Source organism: Bos taurus, chromosome 2 (assembly GCF_002263795.3).
Source record: "Bos taurus isolate L1 Dominette 01449 registration number 42190680 breed Hereford chromosome 2, ARS-UCD2.0, whole genome shotgun sequence".
Classification (NCBI taxonomy): Eukaryota; Metazoa; Chordata; class Mammalia; order Artiodactyla; family Bovidae; genus Bos; species Bos taurus.
Window position 1 is genome coordinate 21,883,582 of NC_037329.1, and position 14,607 is coordinate 21,898,188.

At 38.1% G+C, this 14,607-nt stretch overlaps 1 protein-coding gene across 3 annotated transcripts in view; it reads left to right on the forward strand.

The window, feature by feature from the left end:
* Positions 1-14,607, forward strand: part of CHN1 (chimerin 1) — a 202,251-nt gene that overhangs the window by 40,482 nt on the left and 147,162 nt on the right. For all 3 annotated transcript variants that reach the window (XM_005202319.4, XM_015474801.3, NM_001113247.1), the window contains 1 exon segment: positions 8,288-8,326. In XM_005202319.4, the coding sequence (XP_005202376.1) occupies positions 8,288-8,326 (39 nt within the window).

The following is a 14,607-nucleotide window of genomic DNA, read 5'->3' on the forward strand; positions in this document are numbered from 1 at the left end:
GTTATTCTTATTGCCTTTAAAGACATAAACTACATCTGGACCTACCCTGTTACTGACATTCTTACTCATAGAAGCTCTTTAATATGTATTTACTGAATGAATTAAACTTTCTGATTATTTTAACATTTCTGCCATAAATTTTATAATTTAACATTTTAACAAAAATCAATAATTTGATATTTATATAAAATCGTCTTTTATGTAGTAGATGAAAAGTATTACTGACACTTAAAGGCAGTGGGAAAAATGAATTTTGTGGGTATGTACTTAATTTAAGCTCTCATCTATACCATGCTAAGATTATTTTAAGCAGCTGTCCCTGAATTTTTTAAGGTGGTTTTAAAATTAGCTGTCACTGAGTCATAGGTTGTCTGGCTGTCATTCTCAGTCATGCTCTAGAGATGAAGTCTGTCCTGTTTAAATGCTTGGTCTGGGTGGATTTTCTGACAGAATAAAAAGAGGTGATGGGAGCTCTTGAAACCTGTAGCTGAAGGCTCTTGATAACTTCCTTTGAATAAGCTGAAAGAACTTTGATCCATTAAAGGAATTAATGATTTCCTCTTTTTCTGTCTTAGTTAACTTTTATATTTCTTCTATTAGATAAGATGTATCTTATCCTACCTTCGGAGAAGGCAATGGCACCCCACTCCAGTACTCTTGCCTGGAAAATCCCATGGACGGAGGAGCCTGGTAGGCTGCAGTCCATGGGGTTGCTAGGAGTCGGACACGACTGGGCGACTTCACTTTCACTTTTCACTTTCATGCATTGGAGAAGGAAATGGCAACCCACTCCAGTGTTCTTGCCTGGAGAATCCCAGGGACAGGGGAGCCTGGTGGGCTGCCGTCTCTGGGGTCGCACAGAGTCAGACACGACTGAAGCGACTTAGCAGCAGCAGCAGCAGCAGCATCCTACCTTACCCCATGTCCTAAATATGCCAAGGAAATCATCATTTGAAATAGTTGTTCTCAAATCATAGTTCTAGGGGCTCCTACAAATCTCCAAGTTTTTTAGAGTTTTCACAAGGTCAAATATTTTAAATAATAGTAATAATGCATTATTTGCCTTTTTCATTCTCCTCTCTCACAAGCGGCTAGTTGGATATTCCAACTGTACGTGGCATGTGATGTCGCAACAGATTGAATACAGAAGCAGACAGGAGAAACCAGCTGTCTTCACTTATACCAGATAGTAGAGAGATGTGCAAAATGTAAAACAAATTTTTGTTCTGAAAACTAAAGTTTTTTTCATAAAAATGTTTAGGATATAACCAATTTATTATTTTTAATAAATTACCAAATATATGCTATTAAAATTTGTTTTAACTTCTAATATGGTTAATATCAATAGAAATTGAAAGCTCCTTAGAATCCACATTTTGAAATCAAAAAGTCTGAGAGCCACTGGTTTAAAAGATTAAAAATATGTAAAATATCTGTCAGACTTTTAACAGATTAAAGGTGAAATCTTCTTGATGTAGTCAAAGTATCTTCAGACTATAATCTATCATCATTGATTTCATCAGTCTCTAATTGTTAAGCATTTAGGTTGAATCCAGTTTTTTTAGTTTTAAAAGAAATATTTCAGTGATATTCCTCTGTATTAATATTTGCCTAGCATACGTAATTATTTTATAATAAATTCCTGGAAATAGAACTGCTGGGTCAAAAGTGTGCAGAAGGAACAAATATACTCCCATATTTTTTCCTCATTTCCTCAGTTAGCAGGAAATTTAGTATCTTCCTCTTTAGGCAGTCTCCTCCCCCAGGTTTGAACTTCATGAGGCTTACTCAGTCCCAAAGTAGTACTATTCTCTTACAAATACCCAGAAGAGAAGTTCAGTAAGTATAGTTCTACGCTGTTTAACACTGACAGAAAGTGATAAAGAGAAGGAAGGTTAAGTCCAGCCTTTGGTAGATAGTTGCTTGTCTTGACTGCTACTAGGATATCCATTTTAGTCAGATTTGGCCCAAGTCACTAAGTATGAACCCACCTGGAGGTCAAGATTGCAGTTCGTTTGTTCACACTCTTACTGAACGTTCCATGTGTCAAGGAGGCTGAGGTCAGAGACACTTCTGGCCTTGGCCTCATGCTGGGCCAGTATCTGTTCTTCCTAATAAACCTGTGAGCCCATGTTGTGACTCTAGATCACCAGTCAATTAATTCATCTTCAAAGTCATTTTTCTTTCAGAAGAGTTTCTGCCTTTTCCTGCCATTAGAACTTGGTTTGGGCTCTAAGTTTCTTCTATGACAGAACTTCTTAAATTTGAATCTGAGGAATCAAAGATGAGGGTAATGTTTCTTCCCTTCCAGAAGGATTTAGGATGTTAGAAAATTGGTCTCAGCAACTCTAGCAATTAATTTGTTAAGAATCTAAGGTATGTTTTTCTAAACCATGCAACTTTCCCATCCCAATGAGCCCCTTTCCCCTGAGTCCTGAGGATGGTGGTACCTACCCTTTGCCTTACTTGTTTAACAAATGGTCCATACCACAGTGAACTAGTATCTCCACCCCTAGACATAAGAAAGACTGTCATAATTTTTAAATGTTCTTTTTCAAAGAGCAGCTCATTTACTCTGCCTTACAGATGCTTATTACACACTTTTAAAGGCTCATGATATGTATTGCCAGTTCTTTAGAGATCTTGCACCAGTTTACACTTCCACTGGAAAAAAAGATTGCTAGGAAAAGACTTTTTTAAATAAAATTAATTTATTTGTTTTAATTGGAGGCTAACTACAATATTGTGGTGGTTTTTGCCATACACTGACATGAATCAGCCATGGGTGTGCATGTGTACCCCCTCCCGAATCCCCCTCTCATCTCCCTCCCCATCCGATCCCTCTGTGTTGTCCCAGTGCACTGGCTTTGAGTGCCCTGTCTCATGCATCGAACTTGGACTGGTCATCTATTTCACATATGGTAATACACATGTTTCAGTGCTATTCTCTCAAGTCATCCCACCCTTGCCTTCTCCCACAGAGTCCTTATATCTGTGTCTCTTTTGCTGTCTTGCATATAGGGTCGTCGTTACCATGTTTCTAAATTCTATATATATGCGTTAATATACCGTATTGCTATTTTTCTTTCGGACTTACTTCACTCTATATAATAGGCTCCAGTTTCATCCACCTCATTAGAACTGATTCAAATGTGTTCTTTTTAATAGCTGAGTAATATTCCATTGTGTATATGTATCACAACTTTCTTATCCATTTGTCTGCTGATGGACATCTAGGTTGCTTCCATGTCCTGGCTATTATAAACAGTGCTGCATGGGATACACATATCTCTTTCAGTTCTGGTTTCCTCGGTGTGTATGCCCAGCAGTGGGATTGCTGGGTTGTATGGCAGTTCTATTTTCATTTTTTTTTTTTTTTCATTTTTTTAAGGAATCTCCGCACTCTTCTCCATAGTGGCTGAACTAGTTTGCATTCCCACCAACAGTGTAAGAGGGTTCCCTTTTCTCCACACCCTCTCCAGCATTTATTGCTTGTAGACTTTTTGATAGCAGCCATTGTAACCGGCGTGAGATGGTACCTCATTGTGATTTTGATTTGCATTTCTCTGATAATGAGTGATGTTGAGCGTATTTTCATGTGTTTGTTAGCCATCTGTATGTCTTCTTTGGAGAAATGTCTGTTTAGTTCTTTGGCCCATTTTTTGACTGGGTCGTTTATTTTTCTGGTATTGAGCTGCATGAGCTGTTTGTATATTTTTGAGATTAATTCTTTGTCAGTTGTTTCGTTTGCTATTACTTTCTCCCACTCTGAAGGCTGTCTTTTCACCTTGCTTATACGGAAAAGACTTTCAAAACCCACATTCTGTTTTTAAATGTCACTAATGATTAGACTTCTTTTAGCATTAAAGGAAACACAAACTTAAATCCCAGTATTTCTTGGTTATTTGCCAAATACTCATTTCATTTGGCCACAAAACTGTGATCTGTAGCATCTTGAATAATGTCTTCTGTAATACAGTAGGTGTACAGGCAAGATCAAAATAATAAGAATGCATAGGTGAAATCATTGACAATGCCCTGAGGCAAATATGGTAACATCATCATGTTTTTAACTTCACTTTTGGTGAAGGCCGGAGAGGATTCTCATTTACTAAAGTTCTCCTGAGTGCAAGATGCTTAATGTATGATACCTAATTTTATCCTCCAACAAACCTGTGTTATTACTATTCCCATTTTAGATGATATTATTACTCTATACATAAAGAAAAAAGAGGTAGTAAGTTTCTTAAAGTCACACAGCAAGCTAAGGTTCATATTCCCCTCCAGAAATCCTATCTAGGACCAGGTAAGCAATCCCCCAGAGACAGAAATTTGAATATTAGCCTCTTTTTCTCTCACCATCTCCAAAGTGGAAGTGATCTCCAGGGTCGCCTGCTCATCTGCACAACCGTGTACAGGGTTTTCAAGGAGTTAGGGCCAATGACAAAGTAAGAGGGCACAGTCCCAAACACTTCTCTCACTTCTGACTCCAAGTGCAAGTGGGAGGTGGTTCCCTCAAATCACCTTTGGGTTTGATAATTATCCAGAAGGACTCATAGGACTCACTAAACACTATTATACTGAGAGTCATGATTTATTACAAGGAAAAGATACAGATTATAATCCACCAAAGGAAGAAGCACCTAAGTCAGGGTCCAGGAGGAGGACTGAATGCAAGCGTCTCTTGTCCTCTGTGGAGTCAGGATGCATTGTCTTCCAGCACTGATGTATAATGAGACACATGGAGGATTTCCAATCAAGGACACTCTCTCAGTCCTTGAGTTCAGAGTTTTTAATGAGGGCTTTATGATTGATGGCCCACCCACAGGGTAGAACTTGGTCTCCAAGTTGACTGACACTGTGTGACCTAAAACCCCACCCTAAGTCACATTGTTACTCTCTGCCTAGCCCAAGGATCCCAGGCAAATAAAATTACTTCCTAGGAGCTGAAGGTGAAAGTTAGACCTCTTCTTCAGTTCAGTTCAGTTCAGTCGCTCAGTCGTGTCCAACTCTTTGCGACCCCATGAATCGCAGCATGCCAGGCCTCCCTGTCCATCACCCAACTCCTGGAGTTCACTCAAACCCACGTCCATCGAGTCGGGGATGCCATCCAGCCATCTCATCCTCTGTCGTCCCCTTTTCCTCCTGCCCCCAATCTCTCCCAGCATCAGAGTCTTTTCCAATGAGTCAACTCTTTGCATGAGGTGGCCAAAGTATTGGAGTTTCAGCTTCAACATCAGTCCTTCCAAAGAACACCCAGGGCTGATCTCCTTCAGAATGGACTGGTTGGATCTCCTTGCAGTCCAAGGGACTCTCAAGAGTCTCCTCCAACACCACAGTTCAAAAGCATCAATTCTTCGGCGCTCAGCTTTCCTCACAGTCCAACTCTCACATCCATACATGACCACTGGAAAAACCATAGTCTTGACTAGACGGACCTTTGTTGGCAAAGTAACGTCTCTGCTTTTGAATATGCTATCTAGGTTGGTCATAACTTTCCTTCCAAGGAGTAAGCATCTTTTAATTTCATGGCTGCAGTCACCATCTGCAGTGATTAGGTGCAAAGTTAAATTCTTTACTACCCTGCGTCTCAGCCTCGTTGAGTGCCTTTTTTCTTTTCTTCCTGGCTGCATGTGTGTCTTCCACCAGTGGGTTGGGAGGTGCCTCATCACTGCAGTATATGCTGTTTGGATGCTGGCAAGAAGGCTGAGACACACACATGAATATTTCAGGCCAAATGCTAGGAGAGTGAACATCCACTCTCCTATTAAACCAAAAACTGGCTTAGGATTGAATGGCAATTTAACAGGATCCATATGGCATCGATGAAATCATTAAATGACTTGAATGCTTAGAGGCAAATTTTTCCTCTTATAAAAAATACAATTCAATTAATTATAATTTATTTTTTAAGACCAACATCAGTACAATTAACCTTCCAAACATACACACCCACATGCCCACCCCCACCGCCACCCTCTCGCTAGGTAAATATGTATATATCTATATATTACTGTGCTAAGGTCATATTTCATCCTAATGTTATATCATTGAGTTTATCAGTGAGTTTACCTGAGATGGTAGTTTTCCTAAATAACTACTCATTCATATACAGATAATCCTCCTTATTCTTGATTCTGTATTTGCAAATTTGCTTACTTGCTAACATTTATTTGTAACCCTTTTAAAATAAATACTTGTGACACTTTCATGGTAATTTGCCAACATTTATAAAGTGGCACATTGAGTTGCCTGACCTGTATATTCCCAGCTGAGGCTGAGCAAGGCAACTCTGCCTTCTGTGTTTCAGCTCTCATACTGTAAACAAGTGTTCTTATCAGGACCTAGTTAATGCCACTTTTCTTTTTTTTTGGTATTTTTGTGGCTTTTTATTGGTGATTTTATTTTTTTTAATGGCCCCTAGTGTCAAAATTCTGTCTGGTGTTCCAAAGTGCAAAAAGGCAATGATTTGTCTTATGGAGAAAATACATGTCAGATAAGCTTCTTTGAAGCATAAGTTAAAGTGTAGTTGGCTGTGAGTTAAGTGTTTATGAACCAACAATATATGCTAATAAGGTATCTTTAAACAGAAATACACAGAAAGAAAAGTTATATATTGACTGGTTGATGAAAATATTATGACCAGAGGTTCACAGGAACCTAACTTGTTTCCCCAGGAGCAGTGGTTCAGTGTTGGTTAATTCATTGTGTATGGTGATGTAGGATGTAACTTATGTGAATAATGAGAGTCAACTCTATTTGCTGCATTACTTCATTCATTTATTCATGTCATCTTTTATTCATTCTTTGAGAAAACATACATGAAAACTTCTCCTGGTGCCAAGTAATTTCTACATGATGTAGAATTTCCCTCTTATGTCCTTTTGCCCATCACTGGTAGTCTTACTGTAGCCCTCTGATTCATGTGGTGGTTTATGATAACACATAAAAAATGAAGTGTAAGATTGCATTTTAAAGGTTGGGATTTGGGGGCTGAATGTGTTCAGTCTGTGACAATTTTAATATGAGCTACATATGCAAGATTCACCCTTCTCAGTAGACTTCCTGTGAATTTCCTTGTTTCCTTGGAGACCACGATTTTTAGGATCAGATTCCTCAATGGGTTTATGTTGGATTCCAGCAGAGCCAGGTGATGTGTCTGGCCACACCTCCCGACACCAAAATGCTGTCTGCTGGTTTGGCTGCACGGCCTTGCAGGCATGACTTCATGCTGGCAAGATGATTCCTCAGCTGTGCTTTACAGATGAGAATGCCAGGCTGTGTGGTCCCCTCTCCTTTCTCCCTCATCACTTTCCACTGCGTCTTCACACTCTCCTAATCCACATTCAAGCAGAGGGAGGTGAATGTGTCTGGGGAGCACATGTTCACCTCATGTTCTTAATAGCTCCCTAGATACACTCACCTTCACTGAAGTGTTTCTCATTTCCTGGTTTTGATTGTCCAGGATGTATGAGGACTAAGGTCCATACAGTGGTCATGTATGGATGTGACAGTTGGACTGTGAAGAAAGCTGAGCGCCGAAGAATTGATGCTTTTGAACTGTGGTGTTGGAGAAAACTCTTGAGAGTCCCTTGGACTGCAAGGAGATCCAACCAGTCCATTCTAAAGGAGATCAGCCCTGGGTGTTCATTGGAAGGACTGATGTTGAAGCTGAAACTCCAATACTTTGGCCACCTCATGCAAAGAGTTGACTCATTGGAAACGACTGATGCTGGGAGGGATTGGGGGCAGGAGGAAAAGGGGACAACAGAGGATGAGATGGCTGGATGGCATCCCCGACTCGATGGACGTGAGTTTGAGTGGACTTTGGGAGTTGGTGATGGACAGGGAGGCCTGGTGTGCTGTGAGCAACTGAACTGAACTGAAGGTCCATACCTTGCTGTTCTTTTCTCCTAATGTTAATATGCTGGCATCCTCCCAAAGTGAAAAATTCCAATGAGTTCAGGAATCTTGCAGTGGAATGAAAGTTAAGCCCAGAGACATTATTGACTGTTACCTCAGTGATGATAAAACAGTAAAAGTTAAGCTTGGTGTTCTCAAGTGATAAGCAGTTGAATAAATAACAATAATTTTCTTCAAACATCTCTGTGAAATTTTATTCCAAGGAAGGGGGGACCAAGACTAAAAATCTTTGAATACCCTTTAGTGCCTAGCACAATGCCTAGGACAAATAGACCTCAACAAATATATATTAAATGAAATAATGGTTAAAATAACTCATTTAAAATACAAATATTCAGTAACATTAATTTGTTTTTTCTTTCAGACACAGATGAATATAGACCTCCTGTTTGGAAATCTTACTGTAAGTGTACAAATAATTTTGAATTGGATGGGTTATAGTGCTTTATAAGTAACAAAAATATTAAGATATTTTTAATATTTTAAGATTATAGAATCTAATCTTCAATAGATATGAAGATTGACTCAATTTTGTGCCCACTGTTGAAAAATTAATTTACAACAGGATTTGTGACTAGCACAGGAAAAGAAACTGGGGAAACAGGAACATTTCCACGAAGCCTGTACATGGTTTGCATGTTAGGAATGCATCCCCGAGTTCACATGGAACTCCGTATTACGGAACTTGAGACTGCTTGCTGACAATGGCTGGAGAAACTAATGCAAGGAGAACTAACTGAGAATTCAAGGAGTCTTTTCTCAGATCCTGACTTTATATCGAAAAGGAATAAATAAATGATGATAAGTCAAGAGGCTAAATTGCTAGAAAGAATGGGTAAAAAGAGGCAAAAGTTTTTTTTTTTAGGAATTGCCTTCCCAAATATAAGAGAGAGACATTTGAATTCTATATTGTTCTTTAAACTTTGCATTAGAATACAATTTTTTTCTGATGAGTCTATGTTCTTAGTCCTTTATTTTCCCTTCCTTGTTTTCTAGAGAATATTGTTGCATCAAATAAAAGCTATTTCAGATTTTTAAAACATGGAAATAAGGTTAATACAATAGTTGTTTTTTAAAAATCCACGGATGCACTATTGTAGAAACCAGTACTGTAAACTTCTGTATGCTGTATAGAGTCGAATAAGCAACCTAAAAAAGTTTAAATATAGATTATTAGCATCTTTGTAAATATCGAGTTATTCTCTATTTTGATATTTGTAAGTTGTTGAAATTTGCTAACTGAAAGAGCAGTAATTCATATTCTTATTTGTTTTGTGTTCCCAGAACAATATATTGTTTAATAGATTTCCACTTTGGGCTAATTATAGTAAGCACAAAATGTTCAAAAATGAACAGTCTCTAAAAATATTTCCATGGATATATTTTCCCCCACCCCTGCTGCTTTCTTTTTGATTCTGGGGGGTATAGTTCAAAGAATGAATAAAAATGACTAATGTTCTTTACCTTGCAAAGATTTTGTCATATAATCTCATTGGCGGGAGGCCTATTAAAATTTTTTCCCTGCATTTTCTGGTTTTCAATTTATCTTTATTCCCTTTGCTCTGACTTGTGCCTTGCGCATTTTAATGTAAGAGCATTTATAAAACCTCAGACTGTTATTTAATCTTGGTGGTGATTTTTCACCCTGCAGAATATTGACTGCTAAATGTGGTATATGCAATTTGTATTTTCTGTATCTCCATATGTCTTAGAGTAGCAACCATTTGTCTTAAAAATGGCATATTTCCTCTTTTATTTTGGTGATAATACTGAGTTTTTATAGTTTCTTTTAGTGACTTCAAGCCTGAAGAACACTGTCACCCCCTTATCATTTTAATAGTAGAACAAGGAGGAGATTATTAGAATAGACTTTGTTTTCTGACCATCAAATGCAAAAACTTCCAATTCAAGGAAATTTTGTGATTAAACTGTTAAAGCTAAGCTGAAAGGCCCATCCCATATTTAAAATGAGTCATGTGAAATTACTTTATGAAATCATGATGTTGTCTAAGAATTTGTGTATGTGCACATTTTAACTAATGAGAAACATAAAAATTACATTCTCACATAGAAGTAATTGGTATGATGATTGTTTAGATTGTTAAATGTGTTTGTCAAATTTCTGATTCTAGGAAGAAATTGAGATGTGGGTTGAATTCTTTTGTTTTCTTTTGCCTTTGCCACTCACAGTCACTTTTACAGTTTTATGTCCAGGTAACTGTAAATAATCCCCAGTAAGGTATTTAATAATAATACTGTAAGAAGTTCACATGTCCTAGAGTCTGTGCATTTTAATAGGAAAAGGTTTTTTTAGAACTAACAAGTCTCTGACACCCTTATTTCATCATCATGAGTGGTTGAAGTTTTAAGTTACTGGGGTAAAAGGCCCTGCCCAGTACCCTCAATAATTGAGCTGTGACATTTTGTTTAATTTCTATATATGCCTTATTCAGAGTTGATGAGTAACAAATTCTGTTTGATCATCTTTGGGACTGACAAACCTTAATGCATATGTTACCTTCTTTGTATTGTGACTTAAAATTTTTATAATTACAGTAAGTCTCAAAATGGTGTGGTAAAATCTAAATGGATTGAGACTTTAAAAAAATCACGCACGTCTGTCCACATAAGGAGATATAAGCAGAATGAAAGCTATTCAGAATGTTTTGATTGTTCACGTCTATTCTGTACTACATCTATAAAACTGCAGGGGACAGTTACATTCTCATGTCAAAAGTTGCAGCATGTTAAGGATTTTTCTTCTGTTTTTAGCTTGGTGGGGTCCGAGCAGCTTTTCATAATGTGATTCTATAAGAAACATTTAACCTGTATCTATTTTGTGCATTCTGATTTTGGTTCAGTTGAGCTTGTGAGAACATAATTCTAATACCTTACAAATTCAAATCAATAATTAAGTAGGAGTTAGCAAGATGTCCAAGTTGAGAACTCTTAAAACAAATGCAGTTTTGTTGCTTTTCAATATGTCTGTCTTGAAATCAACCAGGGGCCTAACAGTTTCAAGAGGAGCTGGAATTCTCTTTTGCTTTTATTTTTGTTGCTAAATTTCTTAATTGCTAAATGTTAAAAACAGACTTTAATTTAAAAAACAGATGCTGAAAAACACATGTAAGCCAATTTTGGCCTCAAGATGCCAGCTTGTGGACTCTGAACGTGATTCACAATGTATTGCCTCTAGGTACTAAGAATTTCCGTAAGAAGTACATAAACATTGACACTTTTGAGGTGACTGAAAAATGTTGAGTACTTTAATCACATATCTTCTCATCTAGAATTTGGCTATTAATTTTTGGTGAATTATTACACAATTGTGCAATTTAAGTTTCAGCTGACTTTCAGCTTAAATTATAAAAAAAAATACTTTCTAAATTTCAGTTCAGTTCAGTTGCTCAGTTGTGTCCAACTCTTTGCGACCCCCTGAATTGCAGCACGCCAGGCCTCCCTGTCCATCATCAACTCCTGGAGTTCACTCAGACTCACGTCCATTGAGTCTGTGATGCCATCCAGCCATCTCATCCTCTGTCTTCCCCTTCTCCTCCTGCCCACAATCCCTCCCAGCATCAGAGTCTTTTCCAATGAGTCAACTCTCCGCATGAGGTGGCCAAAGTACTGGAGTTTCAGCCCCAGCATCAGTCCTTCCAGTGACACCCAGGGCTGATCTCCTTCAGAATGGACTGGTTGGATCTCCTTGCAGTCCAAGGGACGCTCAAGAGTTTTCTCCAACACCACAGTTCAAAAGCATCAGTTCTTCGGTGCTCAGCTTTCTTCACAGTCCAACTCTCACATCCATACATGACCACTGGAAAAACCATAGCCTTGACTAGACAGACCTTTGTAGGCATGTAATGTCTCTGCTTTTGAATATGCTATCTAGGTTGGTCATAAGGAAGCATCTTTTAATTTCATGGCTGCAGTTACGATCTGCAGTGATTTTGGAGCCCAAAAAAATAAAGTCTGACACTGTTTTCACTGTTTCCCCATCTATTTCTCATGAAGTAAGTGATTGGACCAGATGCCATGATCTTAGTCTTCTGAATGTTGAGCTTTAAGCCAACTTTTTCACTCTCCACTTTCACCTTCATCAAGAGTCTTTTTAGTTCCTCTTCACTTTCTGCCATAAGGGTGGTCTCATCTGCATATCTGAGGTTATTGATATTTCTCCCGGCAGTCTTGATTCCAGCTTGTGTTTCTTCCAGCCCAGTGTTTCTCATGATGTATTCTGCATATAAGTTAAATAAGCAGGGTGACAATATACTGCCTTGATGTAGTCCTTTTACTATTTGAAGCCAGTCTGTTGTTCCATGTCCAGTTCTAACTGTTGCTTCCTAACCTGATATAGGTTTCTCAAGAGGCAGGTCTGAATTAATTAATCTTTATTAATTACAGTTTATGATTTTTTATGATCCTTTTGATGAACATTCCCTGAATTCATGTTATATTCAGTTTATCCAATATTCAAAGATCCTCCCTTTATATGTATTTTTATTAAAGATGAGTCATAGAGCTAGATTAACCCTTGGTACCAAGCCAATAGGGGAGGTGTTTGTCTAAAAATTACTCTTCTCAATCAAACAGAACTATACCCTTTGAAACTCTGATGGAAGCAAAGAGTAAAATTCTTGTGAGGTTATCACTCTTTTTCATACTGGCTTATCTTAACATTTGCTTACTGAAAAGGTAAATGCATCACTGATGATAACAGATGCTACAATATTTTTGTGCTTTTACTCAAAATCAACACTTTACTTTCTCTAATAACTTGTAATGTCCTCCTTGGGCACTACTCAGTTCTCATAATTGAGTTTCCATAGGTGACCCTACTTTCTAAACCATTTTCTTGACAAAGGAAAACTACTGCTCAAAACAGAAATGTGAACTGAATTTTCACGTCTTAGTTACAAACAGGGAGAAATGGACCTGAAGAATGGACCTTTTTGCAAATTATGTTTTGGTCCTCTTGGGAGGATGGAGATTTACAATTATCACTGGGCTTCACACATGTCTCCAGTGGTAAAGAACCTGCCTGCCATTGTGGGAAACCCAGGAGATGCAGATTCCATCCCTGGGTTGGGAAGATCCCCTGGAGGAGGGCATGGCACCCCACCCCAGTATTCTTGCCTGAAGAATCCCATGGACAGAGGAGCCTATGGTCCATAGGGTCGCAAAGTTGGACACAATTGAAGTGACGCAACACGTACCCACTGGTGATGTACACATGCTCTCGCTAAGTGGGCCACACAAATTTATTGTCACTGCTTTCTCTCTTCCCTTCCCATCTCAGAATTATTCCCTTCATATCATCTCTTTAATCCATAAAACACATATTCACGGGAATATTTTTGAAAAACCAACTTTCACAGTAAAATATGGTTATCTAAACTATTTTAATATATTTTGTCTCTTAGGGATTTTTGCAACAAGGAGAATAAGGCAAAGGAATACATTTCTATCAGTAGATGTCAAACATTATTAACTGAGGAAGTGTTTTGTTTATTTTTTGATTCTTAACAGTAAAGCTCCATCTTCTTAGCACTTTTTAAATCATAGCATTACCGTGTTGTTATGTTTTGGTGATGACCTGAAGATGCATTGTGATAATCAAATATTTATTGTAAAGAATCTTCTGTATTAGTATCAGTCACCTACATATAAAAATAGCTAATCTTTATTATTTATCATATGCTGGGGACTGTTTTAAGTCTTTCACATGTAGTATTTAATCTTTTTAGTAATCTGTAAAGTAGAAACTATTGTTATCCGCATTTTCAAATGATGAAAGCTGATGCTCAGTATGCAGGGTTAGTGGCAGAGCACCAGCATTCAAATTCCAGGTGGTCTGGTTCAGCAGTTCAGATTTGCAATTTCGGTACTTTGTTGCCTTTATATAGCCCTACAGAACAGTGATGTGTGTCTGTGTATGTTCTTAGTATATTTACTGTATGTATACACACACAGGCTCCTCTGGTGGCTCTGATGGTAAAGAATCCACATGCAGTGCAGGGTTGGGAAGATCTGGGTTGGGAAGATCCCCTGGAGAAGGGAAAGGTTATCCACTCCAGTATTCTGGCCTAGAGAATCCCATGAACTGTATATAATCCATGGGGTTGCAAACAGTCCATGGGGTCGCAAAGAGTCGGAAATGACTGAGCGGCTTTCACTTTCATATACACACATATGCATAGTCTAACTGTATATATTTAAATATGTCTCTGCACTATATGTGAATATCATCAGAGGCAGAGTCTATATAATATGTCCACTTGAAATGTGAGCCTTGTATTATTTGACAATCCCAGATGCTGTCCCAGATATTACATTGACCAAATGTCTATGTATATAAATACACTATTAAATTCAGTTATATGTTGATTATATGTGTAGAAATAGAAAACAGATGTTCTCCAAGAGATAAACTTAGACCTACATAAACACACTTTCTCTGATAACCATACATTCTTTTGATTTTTTCTTTGTTTCAAGTCAAAAAGCCTGAAGTGAGGCTTAGAGGACGTGTGTGTGTGTGCTCAGTCTTGTCTGACTCATTGCAACCCCATGGACTACAGCCGGTCAGGTTCCTCTATCCATGGGATTATCCTGGCAAGAACATGAGTGGGTTGCCTTTCCTTCTCCAGGGGATCTTCCTGACCCACGGATTGAACCTGCACC